The sequence below is a fragment of the Camelus ferus genome, chromosome 3 (genome assembly GCF_009834535.1).
Source record: "Camelus ferus isolate YT-003-E chromosome 3, BCGSAC_Cfer_1.0, whole genome shotgun sequence".
In the NCBI taxonomy this organism is placed as follows: Eukaryota; Metazoa; Chordata; class Mammalia; order Artiodactyla; family Camelidae; genus Camelus; species Camelus ferus.
The window spans coordinates 109,520,993-109,540,006 of NC_045698.1; the positions used below are offsets into that span (position 1 = coordinate 109,520,993).

Here is a 19,014-nt window from a genome sequence, read left to right on the forward strand (position 1 = left end):
TTGTGGACTTTTTAACGATTGCCATTCTGACTGGTTTGAGGTGATACCTCATTGTAGTTTTGATTTTCATTTCTCTGATAATTAGTGATATTAAGCATCTTTTCTTGTGCCTGTTGGCCATCTGTATGTCTTCACTGGAAAAATATCTGTGTAGGTCTTCTGCCCATTTTTCGATTGGGTTGTTCACTTTTTTTTTTACTGAGTTGTACAAGCTGTTTGTATATTCTGGAAATTAAACCGTTGTCAGTTGCATCATTTGCAGATATTTTCTCCCATCCGTGAGTTGTCTTTTCATTTTGTTTATAGTTCCTTTGCTGTGCAAAAGCGTTTAAGTTTAATTTGGTCCCATTAAGAAATTTTTGCTTTTATTTCTATTGTATTCATAGACTGACCTAGGAAAACATTGCTAAGATTTATATTAGAGGGGAGGGTATAGCTCAGTGGTAGAGTGCATGCTTAGCATGCACGCGGTCTTGGGTTCAGTCCCCAGTCCCTCCAGTAAATAAATAAATGAATAAACCTAATTACCTCCCCACTGGCAAAAAAAAAAAAAAAAAAGATTTATGTTAGAGAATGTTTTGCCTATGTTCTCTTCTAGATTTATGGTGTCCTGTCTTATGTTTAAGTCTTTGAGCCATTTTGAGTTTTTCTTTGTGTGTATGGTGTAAGAGAGTGTTCTGATTTCATTGATTTACATGCAGCTGTCCAGCTTTCACAGCACCGCTTATTGAAGAGACTGTCTTTTCTCCATTGTCCATTCTTGCCTCCTTTGTCAAATATTAATTGACTGTAGGTGTGTGGGTTTATTTCTGGGCTCTCTCAAATGGAATGTAACCTTTAAAAATTATGAATCACTATGTTGTACACTTAAATTTTATGTAATATTATGTATCAACTTTACCGCAATTAAAAATGTGTGAGTGTGTGTGTGTGTGTATATATATATATATATAGTGGGAAAATCTCTAAAAACTAAATTTTATTGTCCAGTTTGGGCAAGAGATCTTGGGTTAATACCTGTTTATTATTTGACTTACGTGAATTACTAACTTTTCACTCTTCTTAGCCTTCAAGAAACTAGCTCTTTGTGGTTTTTTATGTAATAGTGGTCTCTGTTAATGAATACATGTAGAAAGTTTCCACTTGTGATCCTTAAATAGTTTCCCATCAAAACGGAGGTCATGTTGCTCAGAAAGATAAGTAAGCTCTGGAAAAGATTCTGAGTATCCATTGTTTTACAGGTTTCTTTCAGCTCACAACATTTTACCCCAATCACATATCCACACAAGTACGTCTCTTGAAATATCTCGAAAATGGGAGAAGAAGAATAAAATTGTTTATCCTCCACAATTGCCTGGAGAACCTCGGAGACCAGCTGTAAGTTTGTGGGGAGAAATAATCCCTTGGTTTTGATAAAGTGCTCTTACCCTCACTCAATAAAGCAATGGTTTATTTTTCCATGTTGAAAAAAGAAAGAATTATATAGCAATTTACTTGATCCTTTAATTGATACAGAAAATGTTCTAGATTTATCATTTTGGTAGTTTAAAAAGATCATCTTTGACTTATTTGCTTGCCTTTGACATAACCTCCTGGATAGGGACCTTAACTCTAAAACTAAGCTAATAGCTTGGGATTGAGTTTGATTTTTTTGACTCCCAGAGGCTTGATAATGGATTCTTGATAATGGAGCATGAGAAGTTGACAAGAGTGGCTTTAAACCATTGGCCAGTATTTAAATCATATATATGGTTTTTCAGTATTTTATATTTTAACATAGACACTCTTGGTTGTGGGATTTTTCTTTCTTTTCTTTTGTATTTCACAAAAATTTGAAGCTGAGGTTTGAATTTAATCATTAGATTCCTTCCAGAGATATCTTTTTTCTTCTTGAGTTTTATCTTTAGCTGCTCAGAATCCTTTTATGTTCTCCACACTGCTAGAGATTGCTCTAGTCTGAGATAAAAGACTCATTTCTAGCCTAATGTAAATTTTCTCTGGGATGCATACACATTGGTTAAAAAGTTTAAATAAGTAATAATAGCATAAACAGGATGGGAACATTTGAATCCTTAAGAAAATAGACCGTGATAAGTACTTTAGAAATAGAACGATTGGGTTAATTATAAATCAGTTCAGCAAACATCTTTTAATGGCCTTTGGAATTTAACGCTACTAGACAGTATCATCTAAGTAATGTCATTTGCTAGGTTTTCTATGTACTTGATGGCATGCATTTCATTAAAATTCAATTGCTGTCTAGATATTAGTCTGAATTAACATAGTTTTATGGGGTTTTTTTCTTTTTTTTCTTATTTAAGGGAGTTAATTTTTTAATTTACAGATCTCCCAGGTGTTTGGAAACTAAGAAGAAAAAGAGATTCTAATAGTTTAAACAAATATTTTTTCTTAACACCTTTATTGTGGTACAGTTACTGTACAGTAAACTGCACATATTTCAAATGTACAATTTGATGAATTTTGATAGATGTTTATATACCAATGAAACCACCACCACAATCAAGATAGCTAACATTTCCATCACTCCCCAAGAGGTGCAATTTTCAAATTCCCAATTTGTCCCCTCCCACTTCCTGTATTACCCCGGGTAACCATGAGTTTGTTCTCTATGTCTGTGAGTCTGTTTCTGTTTTGTAGGTAAGTTCCTTTGTGTTCTTTTTTTAGATTCCACATATAAGCAATATAATATGGCATTTTTCTTTCTCTGTCTGTCTTACTTCGCTTAGAATGATAATCTCCAGGTTCATCCATGTTGCTGCAAATGGCATTATTTTATTTTATTTTTATGGCTGAGTAGTATTCCATTATATATATATATGTATATGTGTATGTGTGTGTGTGTATATATATATATCACATCTTCTTTATCCAGTAATCTGTTGATGGACATTTGGGTTGTTTCCATGTCTTGGCTTTTGTAAATAGTGCTGCTGTGAACATGGGGTGGATGTGTCTTTTTGAATTATATTTTTCTGTGGGTATATGCCGAGGAGTGGGATTGCTGGATCATATGGTAAGTCTATTTTTAGTTTTTTAAGGAACCTCCATGCTGTCCTCCATTGTGGCTGCACCAATTTACATTCCCACCAACAGTATAGGAGGGTTCCTTTTTCTCCATACCTTCTCCAGCATTTTTCATTTGTGGACTTTTTAATGATGGCCATTCTGACTGGTGTGAGGTGATATCTCATTGTAGATTTGATTTGCATTTCTCTTAACAATTAGTGACGTTGAGCATCTTTTCACATGCTTGTTGGCCATCTGTATGTCTTCTTTGGAGAGATGTCTATTTAGGTCTTCTGCCCATTTTTTGATTGGGTTGCTTGTTTTTTGATATTAAGTTGTATGAGCTGTTTGTATATTTTGGAAATTAGCCCCTTGTCGCTTGCATTATTTACAAATATTTTCTCCTACTCTGTAAGTTGTCTTTTCGTTTTGTTGATGGTATCCTTAGCTGTGCAGAAGCTTTTAAGTTTAATTAGATCCGTTTTGTTTCTGCTTTTATTTCCATTACTCCAGGAGCTGGTTCAAAAAAATATATTGCTGTGATTTATGTCTGAGAGTATTCTGCCTGTGTCTTCCTCTAGGAGTTTTATATTATCTGTCTTCAATCCATTTTGAGTTTATTTTTGTATATCGTGTTAGAAATGTTCTAATTACAACCTCTTACAGGTAGCTGTCCACTTTTCCCAGCACCACTTATTGAAGAGACTGTCTTTTTTCTATTGTATATTCTTACCTCCTTTGTTGTAGATTAATTGACCATTAGTGTGTGAGTTTATTTCCTGACATTCTTTCCTGTTCCATTGATCTGTGGTCTATTTTTGTGTCAGTACAGTACTCTTTTGATTAATGTAAACTTTGTAGTATAGCCTGAAGTCAGGGAGCATAATTCCCCCAGCTCTATTTTTCTTTTTTCAAGATTGTTTTGGCTATTTGACTATATTTTGTGTTTCCCTACAAATTTTAACATTTTTTGGTTCCAGCTCTTTAAAAACTGCCATTGGTGATTTGATAGGGATTGCATTGAATTGGTATATTGCCTTGGGGTAGTATGGCCATTTTAACAATATTGATTCTTCTAATCCAAGAACATGGTATATCTTTCCATTTGTTTATGTCGTCTTCAGTTTCTTATTTATTATTTTTAATTTTTTTTTATTTTGGGGGAAGAAGTAATTACGTTTATGTATTTTTAGGGGAGGTCCTGGGGATTGAACCCAGGACCTCATGCATGCTAAGCATGCACTCTACCGCTTGAGCTATACCCTCTCCCCTTGTTTTCAGTTTCTTTCATAACTGTCTTATAGTTTTCAGAGAACAGGTCTTTGGCCTCCTCAGGTGGATTTATTCCTAGGTATCTTATTCTTTTCGGTGCAGTGGTAAATGGTATTGTTTCCTTCATTTCTTTTTCTGCTATTTCATTGTTAGAAATACAGCTGAATTGTGTATATTAATTTTGTATCCTGCAACTTTACTAAATTTGTTGATGAATTCTAGTAGTTTTCTGGTCGCTTCTTGAGAGTTTTCTATGTGCAGCATTATGCCATCTGCAAACGGTGACAGTTACTTTTTCATTTCCAATTTGGATTCCTTTTATTTCTTTTTCTTCTCTGATTGCCATGGCTAGGACTTCCCAAAGTATGTTGAATAAAAGTGGCAAGAGTGGACATCCTTGTCTTGCTCCTGCTTAAAGGAAATGCTTTCAGCTTTTACCCATTAAGTAGGACGTTAGCTGTGGGTTTGTCATATATGGCTTTATTATGTTGAGGTATATTCTGTCTGTGCCCACTTTCTAGAGAGGTTTTATCATAAACGAATGTTGAATTTTAGCAAAAGCTTTTTCTACATCTATTGATGATCATATGGTTTTTATTCTTCAATTTGTTAATGTGGTTTATCACATTGATTTATTTGCTGATATTGAAAAATTTTTGCATGCCTAGGATAAATCCCACTTGATCATGGTGTATGATCCTTTTAATGTGTTGTTGGAGTCCATTTGCTAGTATTTTGTTGAGAATTTTTGCATCTATATTCATAAGTGATATTGGCCTGTAAATTTCTTTTTTGTGTTAGCTTTATCTGATTTTGGTATCACAGTGAAGATGGCTTCATAGAATGAGTTTGGAAGTGTTCCTTCCTCAGCAATTTTTTGAAATAGTTTCAGGATAAGTGTTAACTCTTCTTTAAATGTTTGGTAGGATTCATCTGTGAAGCCATCTGAAAACAAATAAACTTAAATTTTCATACTTTTTTATGCCATAAGATCTTAGAAGTTTGATTTGTCCCAGAATTGGTGCTGTTAAGTGTTGACTCCCTTTTGTAATTAGCCAAAATTTAGAAAAAGTTACACCTTTTTACAAATATCATAAATAAAATATTTTCTGTAATTAATGAGCTTTCTTCTGTCTTGAGCTCCTTGGACTTAGGTATTAATTGGAAACTAAGAAATCATAACAGTATCTGTCAGGTCTAGAATCTAAAAGCAAAATTTTTTATTTTGTAGTACTAGTCTTTTTGGATGTTAAAACAAACATACTTCAGGCTACATCCCAAATAGCAAAATTCATTTAGTTAGCAGTAGATCATCTATTTAACTGTAGCAAATGAAGAACAGTGCTGATTGGATCATTTGTTATATACTGTAATTTACTGGAACATTTTGGTTAACCTTTTTGCATCTTATATACTCCTTAGTGCCTGTATGAAGACATTTGGTTTGATTTTATGTAGGCACTTTGGAGAAACCCAATTTCTCTGTTTTGCACAGATTTTTGTTTGAAGGAATAATCCTTTTTTGGGACAAATTAAGACTTGGAAAATACATTAACATTTTCTGACTTTAAATAGTATTTGGTAAATTGATACTGATGTGTCAGTTATACATGACTGTTATGACTGAAATATTAATGCCCTTCTTAAATACCTTGTTTATTAGCAGGGAGTAATTTGCTCACTTAGCCACACAGTTTATACACTGTGCCATTATGTGCAGCGGCCCCTAGGCGTTCCAGTCTGCTAGCTGCAGACATTTAAAAAACCAGTTTTATCTCTTGTTTAAAAGAGGGCCAGGTAGTGTTTATCACTCTACCTCATTCTGATCTTCATCATTTAGAATATGCTGTTAAACAAATCATGGTGAATGGAGCATTGTGTAAATCTGATAGCGGTAAGTTAAAATGAATGTCACCAATTTAGATTAGTCCTGTTATTTTTAAGACTATCTTCCTAGTTCAGCTAGCACCAGTTTCCACAGTGTAAATTCATATGTGGACTTTATCTCACAAGTGGCTTCATCATGGTGAAGAAAGTGAGCCAGAGAGAAATGAAAAGGCTTTCTTTGTAATAGTCAAAACTTGTTAAATTGGGTTTTACTTTATGGTATCTTTGAAGAAAGCTATGTTAAATAAATTGAAAGCGTCCTGAGACTGTATCAAAACTATTTGAACAGTCATTTCTATAAGAGGCATGTTTTTAATTTGTGGATTAATTGACATACTGATAATGAGTAATCCTTATGAGTCACTAATGTGGATCCCATGAGACTCTAGAGCTTTAGTTAGATGACTTTTTTTTTGTTACTTGTGTTATTATGTGCAGTTAAAAATAAATTAACTTGTTTAAAAGTTACTGGTTTAGACATTTCATAATTTAGACTTACTTTTACCTCACTTGAATAACTGTTTTACACGTTACATTGTAATGTAACTTTACTTAATTTTGCCATGTAGGTTAATTAATAGCAGTGATATTTAACCAGGCCTTCTGACCTCTAACCTTGCCACTTTATTTATTTCCCGTGGTAGATTTATTTACTGAGACTTCAGTTTATCTTTAGAAAGTGCCCTTAGTCATTGTATCTGCCCAAAGTATGTGTTAAGCTCTAGTTTTTGAAGAGGATGATTGAATAACTCTCCCCTTTTTTTGTAAACAGTTCTTTCTTTTTTCTCAGTGTTTTGTCAGGATTACAGTATCTTTTTTACAAAATTTGAGGATAGTGAGTAGAGGGTATAGTTCAGTGGTAGAATGCATGCTTGGCTTGCATGAGGTCCTGGTTCAATCCCCAGTGCCTCCGTTAAAGGGGGGAAAACATTAGAAAACAATTTGAGGATAATCATGTACAATTCGGATTTAAAGATACCCCACTGTGACAAACCAGGAGTTGAAAGTTTTCTATATAAAAGATTTTGTTGAGTGAATTAATTTTTGCAGATTAATATTATCAGTCATGACGGTTCTTCTTTCCTCTCCCTGCTCCCCAGGACACTTTATTGCTGAAAATGTAATTAGGCTATTGCTACAGTTTTCAGCCTGTCAGCTTCTATTGCAGCTGAAATGAAATCTGCTACATATTAAAAGTATGGCCACTTGAGAAAACTCTGTTGCTTCTAAGGGCATTTGAAAATTTCCGGCAGGAGTCAGAATATTAGAAAATTCTGAGTTTTTTCTGCTATTATTTGCCTTGAAAAATGTTTTCTAATTTTTTTTTAAGTGTCAGTATGCTGTAGTAGTGGGAAGAATGTGGGTTTTAGAGTCCCAAGGGGGAACTTTAAAGATACACTGGCCAGAAATTGTATTAGGCCCTTCACATACTTCCTTGGGTGGCGCTAGCTTTGTCTTGTAACTTTGCAATCTTGGACAAATTATTTGATTTCTCTGATTTTCATTTTGTAAAAGGTTTATAAAATGTTTTCTCTCCCAACTCACAGAGTTAGATCATATGAAATAATGGGCTTGAGAAGTGCTTGATGAACTATAAATTGTTTAATGGATGATTGATTAAAAGATTCAATAGGATATACCTACTACTATAAATAGAAGGTAATAGGAACTAACATTTACTAAAATCTTACCCACTGTGAAGTACTTTATTTACATAGGTTACTTCATTTAATCCTTTTTAGAGTTTTATATGTTTGGTACTGTTATCTTCATTTTAAAGAAGAAACTTAGGCAGAGAGAGGTTGAATAGCTTGGGTTTTGTAGCTGGTAAATGGTAGAGCTGGGATTCAAACCCACGTAGTCTGATTCTAGAACCTATGCTCTTGACCAAACACGTAGAATATTGATTTTCTTATGAAAATAGTTATTTTGTCCATTTCACCATTGTTCTCCTAACAAGGGACTTTTTTCTTAATGTACCTTTTCTTTTGTTCTTTTAGCCAGGTAAATGTTTTCAAAAATACTTTCATTTAAATCTTTTACTATGCCTCAGAATAGCAATGTTGCAAATATTGGCACCCACTAGCCATTTTATAGTTGTTTCTCCCTTAGTAACCTTTATAATATGGTGAGACTTTGGAAAAATGTAACTTTCCAAATTCTTAATAGTTTTTAATTTCTTATGGCAGCATTTTCACTAGGCATAGAAACTAAAAACTTTATTAACAGTGTGTTACTGTCATTTTGATAAACTTGTTTTTTTGTTCTCTTCCCGTTTTAAGGAAATCTACCATTGTCGAAGACAGATAAAGTACAGCAAAGACAAGATGTGGTATTTGGCAAAATTGGTAAGCTAAAATGCCTACACTTAGGCAAAGGAGCCACAGATTTTATCCCAGGATTTGGAAAAGCAAAAAAAACCTGTCCTGATTTCCCGAGAAATTGAGGAATATAATTGCATTTTCAGACATTTGGTTGGTAATCCAAAAAGGATAGCTCAGAGATGAGTGGTTTTGCTTAATTTTTACCTTTGGGTAAACTAAGCCATGTTGGATCCATAGATACTTAGAACAAAGGTATCAAAAACTTGGCTACGGTTAAAGAATCCAGGAAGCAAATTCAACCTATTTCAAAACTATTGCCTTTTTTTAAGTTTTTCCCTTGGAAAATGAAATTTATATATGAGAGAATACAAAAGCAGCAAATATACATGTAATACATTTATTCTATAGAAGGAGATATCTCAAATGCCTAGTGTGGTCCTTGCCAACCTGTAGTCTTTGTCTGTTATGTCTTCTCTCTTTTTTATTATCACTGAAACCATTATAATCCAGGTTTTATTGTTAAAATGTTTAAGTCTGATTTTGACTTAGAGTGGTGGCATCCCTTTTCAAACTTGTTTTCTTCCCTTTTGCCTGCATTTAGTTAGCTATTTTTATACTTAATGAAAAAGGTTTTCCCCATCTTATTGAGGAATAAGTAACATGTAACTAGTTAGCTATTTTTAGAAATTATTTGGATTATGTAAGTTTCTTTTCATTGAAAAGGGAACACTGACTTTATAAACTAATTTATTTTCTCTTGTTTGTTACTCATTAATTCTAGATACGAGGAATGTCCATTGACCAGGCTCTGGCTCAATTGGAATTCAGTGACAAAAAAGGGGCCCAAATAATTAAAGAGGTAAACTAAGATTGATGGGGAGGGAGCGCATAGCTGTCTTGCAGATGTTAGTAAGCTTGGCCTAAGTCCTGAATTCCCTGAATTTCTTGGTGTAAATGAATAGTTTATATAACACAGATTTAGGGTACTCAGTTTTATTAATGTTCTCATACCCCAGGACTGTTGTATGCTTTAAGTAATTTTTTTCCTGAGATGCTTTTATTTGCATCAGATGGCAATTTCTATTTTGTGGTCAGTCTATGAAGTGATACATCTTATTTTTAATGATTGGGGGCTTGATAAATTTTTTAGAAGTTTTTTTTGGGTCAGTTCTGTGACTGAGTGATTTTGTAACTAACTGAGTGGAAAGGACACTGGACTGGAACTCAGGGGAATTGATTGTTTTCTGTGACAATTTCTGTTGTGACCATGGGCAAGACCCTTGTCTAGTTCCATTTTTCTCATTTGTAGACTGGGTGGGATTGGATTAGATTATCTCTAAAGACCCTTCTCGCTCTAAATGTAGCTGATTTACTAGGTGCAAATGTACTCATGGTATTTGTGCTGACTTATTGTAGGTGCATGAGCGTTCTTATTTCAAAAGGCATGGTTGAGGCTATCTGGGGATATCAGCATTATGTTTTATACTTCAGTTAATTTTCAGTTAACTAAAATCTCAAGTCAGATGTTATGTTTTCAGTGTTTTTTTAATTTTTAGTTTTGTAGTTGAATGGTTGAGATTGTTGGATTCAGACTTCCAAGAGGCTCTATTGTAACACCTATATTTAATTCCATTCAGAGTGCAATGACTGAGTGTCTGTTTTGTACTCAGCTTTGTAGCACATTCTCGTCTTTAAAGGAGTGAAAGATCTGATTTCTGTTCTTTCTGGCAACAATTGTCCTATTTAAAAAATGTGTTCCAGAGGAAGTTAACTTAATTCAAAATATCTATGGAGTATACATTTAATAATTCTTAAAGGAAATTTTGAAGTATGATTTTCTCTACTTGTCTGATGTTGTTAATGGTTATTTTGGATCCAAAGTTTAAGAATTTTCATTAAGATTTACCTCTTGAGCTTCTTGAACGTTTTGGCAAGCTTTTGACTCAAAGATACAGTGTTCATTAGCAAGGGTGCTGCTGCAAGTGCTGTCACCTCCTCCTTTCAGCCGACATGTTCCATTTACAACTGATTAGGATGGACTGTGTTCCTTGCACTTGCAGGTCTTGTCTGAGGAGGGAAAGCTCACTGTATTCCTTCTCCTTAGCATCGTTACCATCTGATACTCTCTTTTTAAAATTAACTATAAAAGGGAGGCATGTGAGTAGCAGTCATGTTACAGAGATAACAAGAAATGAGAAATTTAATTCTGTTTTAATTCATGGTCTGCCATATACATGTCTTTCTTTTCCTTGTTTAAGGTTCTCTTAGAAGCACAAGATATGGCAGTGAGAGACCACAATGTGGAATTCAGATCCAATTTGTATGTAGGTAAGATCTTTAATATTCTTAGTTTTAGAAAATGTGTTCCAATAGTGATGCCAAGTTCTTTATCTAACAATAATCTTTGATATCTAACTCCTTAGGACTGTGTTTACCAGTGAGAATGCTGATAATAGCTTTCTATGTGCTGTTAGTCTTCTGTAAATGGTCATAATTTTATTGTTTTATTGTTACTTGTTCTGTAATGTGATTGAGATCATGAAACCTATTGCTGATAATTATTAAATAATGGATATCAAGGTGGTACATAGTGTGTGGTTCTTTAATCATAATAAAACTAAAGAAGAACATAGCTGATTTTTTAAATGAAGTATTGGTCATCCCAAATGAAATATATATAAAGGATCACACGTAGACTTAAAAAATCTTTCTTTATGATGTGCCAGGCCAGGTGCCTCATCCATAAAGGTTTCTTATAAGTTAACCTTCCAATTACATGGAAAGTCTGTTGAATTATAAAAGGCCTTCAAAGGCTCAGGTGACTCAGATGTGTTTGTCCACCCTTTATTATTATATCCTGAAGCATCATCTCCAGTTTCATATACTTGTTCCACATCAAATTAAGTTAATGTAAGTGAAGATGCTTTGGGAAGCATGAAGCACTGTGCAAAGGTAAGAGATTTTTTAGTACTATACCTTCACACACTTTTTCTAGAAAGAGATAACTGTTTATAATGAAGCTCTCTTGCCCCTTTCCGACACCACAGTAAAGTCATGTGGTGATTGGAGTTAATGCAGCAGTTACTCCTAACTTCAGCAGTTTTGTAATCAAAGATGGTAATGTCAAAGCAGAATTTTCTCAATCTCCTAAACCTACATATAAGAAGGATTATTTATCTAAGAACATTTAATCTCAAGATTTAGGAACTGCTACTCTACAAATAGAGGGGAAGGGGCTGAATCATTATGGGGGAAGTTAGCTGTGTCTTATAATTTTTCAACAATTAGAATTTTTAAAGAAATCTAAATTCCACTTTGTCACTTAACCTCTGCCCTACTGCAGAAAATTATTCTGGTTAAGTTAAAATCTTAACTCATCTATAATTGATGCTGGCAACCACACCTACTTCAGAAATTCAAATGAGTTATGATTTTTGATTGAAATATTTTAAAGCTGAATCTTGTATAATTATATTCTGATACATGCATAGATGCAGAGGGAAATCAAAACTCAGAAGATGTAGCCCACAGTAGTTAATCATAAGCATTTTCTTGTGGGAATAACATGAGTAAATAATGCTGGGAGGGCCCAGAATTGGTGGAAGAGATGCAATGAGTGAAGAGCAAGACCATTTGCTTAAAACCTCTTGGTGATCTTTCCTGCTCTGTGACTCAAGGTCAAGTGAAATTTGATTTTTTTCGTTTCATAAGAATATTGACTTCTTAGCTGATACATAACACTTCATAATGAAATTCAGATGTAAATAAAATGGATTTTTGTCTCTAAATCCATTTCAGTAGTTGTAGTATAGAGAGAGAGAGTGAAGAGCTTAATCCTGTCTTCCTAAATGAAGGTGCAAAGTCCAGTGTTGCCTTTAAGCAAAAATAAACTTAACCAATTTTATGTGAATGGGCCTGTAATTCATTGGTCTCCTTATGTACATTTCTGCTGAAAAAGCTCTGCCCTTCCTGTACCCTCTGGTAAGTTCAGATTTGTCTTACGATTTTAGTAAATATTTGATTTATTTAAAATTTTTTTTGTTTTTTTGCAGTGAGGAGGTGAGTAGGTTTATTTATTTATTTATTTAATGGAAGTACTGGGGATTCAATCCAGGACTTCGTGCATACTAAGCACACATTTTACCACTGAGCTCTATTCTTCCCCCTTGTGTTATGATTTTAAAAACTCATTAGCTAAATATTTTGTTGCCTTACTCTATTATGAAGGAAAAAGAGGTGTGTACTGCAAGAAGATGAAGTATCTGACCATGACATTCAGGCATCTTATCCCTGTATTTGCCAAACTTCTCTGATGAGAATCACTTGAGGTTCTTATTGAAAATACAGATTCCCAGGCCTCACCACAGACTCACTGGATCTGAAACCCCAGGAGAGAGGCCTGGGTGAGTACTCTAGTGATTCTTATAAAATGTGGGAAACTTCTTTATCAGCTTACCGTCTTTGAAAAGGCATAGATGTTTCACTCCATAGACTTCTTTTAGAGCTTTGAAAGATAGTTACTTGGCTGCCATTTTGGCTCAGCAATAGTTCTTTCTGTTCCCTGAGATAAGTAAGTACAGGCATTTGAGAGAAAGTCCTTTGGTAGCATATGTTCTCACTATATGGTGATTCCTTCAAATACTTGTCTTCAGTCTAAAGCTAATACCTGGTGTTGCGTGACCACAGACTTTGAAAGTTCATTTCCTTTTCAGCCTTATAACGATGACTAATGACACTGTGAATAGGCCTTAACAAGTGGACGTGGACTAATAAAATGTCACTGCTTCGTGATTCATGACATCTAAAGTGGTTTACTTCAGGGAAAAAGTGATCGACTGACTTCGTAAAATCAGTCTTCTGGGCTAAGAGTGATGAGGGGGAAGAGGGAGAGGGTTTTTAAAGTTAAAATGGTCAAGATTCGCATTTACCTAAATACCAGCAATAGGAAATACTGACAATATTTTAAATATATGATGTCTGTTGGGCATTATCTTTAAAGAGCATTATCTTGAACATTATCTTTAGAAGGTTGTTTCCATTTGCGAGATGTCTTAATGTTTTTTCTTTCATTCAAAAGATATTTGAGTGCTTTCAGTGGGTGTACTACCTGTACAGCTAGGTGACAGTGTGTCTTTTATAGCAATTTAAAACATTTAACACACATAGTTTTGTTCTTTGACAGTAATAGTCCTTGGGAAGAATACATTTTGGCTTTTAAAGATAGGCTTTTGTGGAGCTGAAAGAGTGTCCAAGGGAAAAGATTGATTTCAAAGTGAGGTAACCACTTCAGCAGAGGCACATGGGTTGGAGTGAGCAGTAGTTATGTGGCTCAGTGAGTAGAACAGTGCGACAGAAGTAGAGGCTTGACCTGGAGTAGATAAAATTGAAAAGGTGGGTTGGGCCTAGATTCCAGGGGCTGAGCAAGGCAGGCTGTGGCATTCAGCTAAAACTGTATTGAAAAGGAACCACAGGAAGTTTTTGGGTAAGAGGTTTGTGTTATTTAAGGCAGTGCTCTGAGACTGTTAACTATAAGCAGTGGTATTGAAATTGTGCTGTGGGACCTTCTGAGTGGGGCCTGGGGCAAACAGAAGGGATCCTTGATATCTTGGTCACTGCTGTATCCTTAGAGCTCAGGATAGAGCCTGGCACCCAGTAGGGGCTAAGAATTTCTATTTGTTGGGTGAATGAATGGCAACACACTTTTGGGTCTACCCCCACCCATGTTTCAGTTGGAACAGATCCAGATGAAAAAGGGCATCTACAAGTTGCTTCATTTTAATTGAAATGTTCTGTTCAGAAGCAGTTTGAAACCCCTGTCATACAGAATCAGTGGAGGGGAGACTGGAGGAGGGGAGACCATACACCGATTTGGAGTCAATGTGGCGAACTCCTGATTTCACTCAGGCCTCAGAGTGGCTGTGTTGTGTGTTCCCATTCCAGAGTATTAAAGAATCCTGGTGTTTCAGAAGAATTAATGTTTTTGCTTTTACATAAAAAATGGTGGCATTATGTGCATAAGGATAGGCAGATGGTATTTTATGGCTTAAGGATGAAATCATAACTGGCATTTAGCAGGTATTGAGTGTCTGCTCTTAAGTGTTTTGGGAAAGATGGGAGGAAAATGGTAGTTAACATAGACCCTGATAGGGTTGGTCGTTGTGTTTTGATAGATTGTGTAGTGCTGCACAATTAGCTAATTTTGATACTTCTTTCACTGGAGTAGTATTCTTTATTCTCAAAGTATTCGGAAAGTGGTGCTCAAAATGGGTTGAGTAGCAGTTTTGGATAAAAGCAGCCATCATGTATGTACAATCTTCTTAGAGGCTTTCTACACTCTTCCCAGTGTCACTTGTTCTTTTTTGTAGGTTTCCTCCTCACAGGTGGACCCAGGGCACATGGTGATGCTTCATTATAAAGTGATTTGTATACTGCCGCTTTTTCTTTGGAAAATTAAAAAAAAAATTTTTTTATTGAGGTATAATTGACATACATCATTATATTTCAGGTGTACAACATAATGATTCAATATTTGTATGTACCGTGAAGTAATCACCACAAGTCTTGTTAACATCGGTCACCATACATACAGAATTTTTTTTCTTACGAGAGAACATTTAAAAACTATTCTCTTAACAACTTTCAAATATACAGTACAGTATTATTAACTGTAGTCACTGTGCTGTACATAACATCCCCATGACTTAATTATTTTATAATTGAAAGTTAGTACCTTTTGACTCTTCACCCATTTCGCCCACCTCCCCCCCAGCCCCATCTTTGGAAATTCTTACATGCATTTCTTTAGTGCCCTGAAGATGAAGTAAATTAAAGGGCAGTAGTTCTCCCCTTGTCTCACTGAGACCCTACGCAGTTTTCTTAATCATTTTCATCCTTAGTTTTCTCTTGGCCAAAGCTAGATGCTTCTGCTGAAACCCATTTCATGAGAGAATTGTAGTTAGAGGGTTGTGGAGCACATACTTTGATGTAGTCCCTGTAACATAAAATTCTGTCACAGTAAGAATGAAAGAATGGTGAGCATCAAAGTGGATTAATTTGATATGTGTTCTGTAGATTTTGCCTTTTTAAAAGGCTTATTAAATTTGCTTAAAAGAGTAAGACTAAATTCAGAAGATAGTAGAAGGTGGTTTCTACTGTGATTTACTGTGAGTGAACAGGTAAATGATTTCTTCTTGTACTACTTAAAAGGTTTTTTCCAATTTTACAAGGTCAAACTTTGACACGTAGAACGGGGGAGGGGACATGAGGGGGCAGATGTGATGCAGGAGTTCCTAAAACTGGCTGTGAATCAGAATTTGCTTAGGGGTGGTGTTTGCTCAGGATATAATTTCCAAGGCCCAGCCTTGGATTCGCTTAGAATCTCCAGAGATGGGGTCTCAGCATCAGCATTTTAAATATGTTCCCTGGGTTAGTTTGATTCAGTTAACTTGAGGACAGCATTTGGGAACCACTGGTTCCAGGGACTTCTCATACAGTTAGAATAAAATCAGAACTTCCCTCAGCCTACAGGGCTCTGTTGATCTTGCCTTTATCTCTGACCTCTTCCCCTTGTTTGTGTCACGCTTCGCCTTCCTACACGTGATTTAGCAGCTCCTCTTCCTAAAACAGGCCAAGCACATTCCCAGCATCGGGCCTTTGCTCTTGCTGTTCCCTCTGCCTGGAACTCCTTGGCCCTAGATAGTTGCATGAGTGATTCATTCTGGGCTTGGATCAAGTGCCTCTTTCTCAAGGATGCCCCTTGACACTGCCCAGTCTGAAGTTGCCCCCCAGCACCCCATCAGTCTCTGTCACGTAGTTGTTCTGTTTTATTCGTAACACTGTCACTGACCGAAACGATGTTGTTTGTCTTCTGTCTTTCTCCTTTAGAGTATGCGCTGCGTGGAGGCAGGGCCCTTGCTAGTCTTGTTCACTCTTGTTTCTCTAGCACTTGGAGTAGAGTCTGGTCCTTAGGAAGGAAGGACTCAGGAGAGACCAGCCTGCTTTCACCAGCCACGAGCTCATGTCGTCTTAGAATCCAGTGTGGGAGAGGGCGGACATTCCTCAGCTGGTCAGGCTTTAATCTTGTGGATACAGTCATTTCCTATAATTCTCTTTTTCTTCCCCATCTAGCGGAGTCCACTTCAGGGCGCGGCCAGTACCTGAAACGCATCCGATACCATGGCAGAGGTCGTTTTGGGATTATGGAGAAGGTTTTTTGCCATTATTTTGTGAAGTTGGTGGAAGGCCCCCCACCTCCACCGGAGGCACCGAAGTCAGCAGTCACCCGTGCCAAAGAGTATATCCAGGAGCTTCGCAACCGGACCATCATTCACACTCTGTGATGGGGGTATTCAACTCCACAGTGTACATATTTTAACATTTATTTCCTAAAACCAACAAAAATTAAAGACAAATGCTTTTTATAATTTGTCATTGAATTATTGAAATATGAAACACAACTGCTAGTTTTACATGAATATTTATAAGGCTTTGCCCAGCTCTCATGAGCCTCTGGGTATATTTTATGCATTTGCAACTTGGAAGGGGAAATCTCCTTTAAACATAGTAACAGACTATGTAATTCAGAAGGCTTTTTTGAGTACTGTATGAAGGGAATGTTAACTTTGCAGCTAGTGCCCCGCAGTTGGCAGCTTTGATACTGGACTTGAGTAGAAAGTTACAAGAAAGCTTGTCTTTGTTATTTCACTTGACTTTTCTCTTGGGACTGGTGAAGGGGGGTGGAGGTGAGCATTGCTGCATGTTGTTTCACTGCAGTATTTTAGGGCATTCTGTTGTTCTGTTTATCCTTTTAATTGTTGGCATATTTCAGTGGGTGAAGGATTATATTTTCCTTTACTGTTTTAGCAGTAACTTGGAATTACAGGAGTTTATTAGAAATATTAATCTAAAACTCTGAAAGCCCTTTAACTTAGAAAGTTTCATTCTGGTTAAAGACTTTTATGTCTCCTTCCAACAATAGTTTCTATTGCTTGGATATCTTGTTTAGTACTGATTAATTTTTCAGAGTGAATTCAATTTCCTAGAGAGGAATAGAACCAATTTTGGGATTGCGTTCTAAAATCAGGCAGTAGGTGGCACTGACTTCCCTCTTGTTAGCATAAAATTTTTAGAATTACTGTTGAACACCACCTGGCTCTCATTGATACATGTGTTTTCTTTTTCGTTTTTCAGTTTGATTAGGTAGAATTGTTACAATTTGCACATATACAATATCTTGCATGTAAATACATATATATAATATACTGCACATATTTTTAAAATTTTCATATATGTACTGTTTATTGTTTTTAAGAACTTTTAGAGCTTTAGCTTTTTAAGCTTACATAGTTATCAAAGGAATAAAGCCAACCACAAAATAAGAGTTAATTTAAAAAGATACTTACACCCTGCTATTAACTGCGACGTTACTTATAAATGCCAAGATATGGAAGCACTTTTTTTAAAACAACTTTACTGTGGTATGATTCCTGTACAATAAACTGCACATAATTCAGATGTACAATTTGATGAATTTTGATAGATATATACTCCAGTGGAACCACCGCCACCACATCAAGATAGCTAACATTTCCATCGCTCCCCAAGAGGTGCAAATTTCAAACTCCCAGTTTATCCCTTCCCACCTCCTTTACCCCATAAATTTGTTCTCTATGTCTGTGAGTCTGTTTCTGTTTTGTAGATAAGTTCATTTGTGTCTTTTTTTTTTTTTAGATTCCACATTTAAGCAATATCATATGGTATTTTTCTTTCTCTTCCTGACTTCACTTAGAATGACAATCTTTAGGTCCATCCATGTTTCCGCAAATGGCATTATTTTATTCTTTTTTATGGCTGAGTAGTATTCCATTGTATGTATATACCACATTTTCCTTATCCAGTCAACTGTCATTGGATATTTGAGTTGTTTCCATGTCTTGGCTATTGTAAATAGTGGTGCTGTGAACATTGGGGTACATGCGTCTTTTCAAATTATATTTTCTTCTGGGTATATGCCCAGGAGAGGGATTGCTGGATCATATGGTAAGTCTATTTTTAGTTTTTAAGGAACACCCATGCTGTCCTCCATAGTGGCTGCACCAATTTACATTCCCATCAACAGTGTAAGAGGGTTCCTTTTTCTCTACGTCCTCTCCAGCATTTTTCATTTGTGGACTTTTTAATGATGGCCATTCTGACTGGTGTGTGGTGATATTGCATTTCTCTAACAATTAGTGATATTGAGCATCTTTTCATGTGCTTGTTGGCCATCTGCATGTCTTTGGAGAGATGTCTATTTAGGTCTTCTGCCCAGTTTTTGATTGGGTTGCTCATTTTTTTGTTTGATATTAAGCTGTATGAGCTGTTTGTATATTTGGGAATTAGTCCTTTGTCAGTTGTGTCATTTGCAAGTATTTTCTCCCATTCTGTAGGTTTTTTGTTTTATTGATGGTATCCCTAGCTGTGCAAAGCTTTTAAGTTTAATAACATCCTGTTTGTTTATTTCTGC

General features: G+C 35.7%; 1 protein-coding gene across 2 annotated transcripts in view; it reads left to right on the forward strand.

The window, feature by feature from the left end:
* MRPL22 (mitochondrial ribosomal protein L22) overlaps positions 1-16,933 on the forward strand; it is a 30,050-nt gene extending 13,117 nt beyond the window's left edge. The window contains exons 3-7 of one of the 2 annotated variants that reach the window (XM_006194872.3): positions 1,242-1,377; positions 8,469-8,534; positions 9,292-9,369; positions 10,769-10,838; positions 16,638-16,933. In XM_006194872.3, the coding sequence (XP_006194934.1) occupies positions 1,242-1,377; positions 8,469-8,534; positions 9,292-9,369; positions 10,769-10,838; positions 16,638-16,849 (562 nt within the window). In that variant the 3' untranslated portion in view covers positions 16,850-16,933. The remainder of the gene's footprint in view (positions 1-1,241; positions 1,378-8,468; positions 8,535-9,291; positions 9,370-10,768; positions 10,839-16,637) is intronic. The other variant, XM_014567864.2, reaches the window with a different exon arrangement.
* Positions 16,934-19,014: the final 2,081 nt, after the last annotated feature.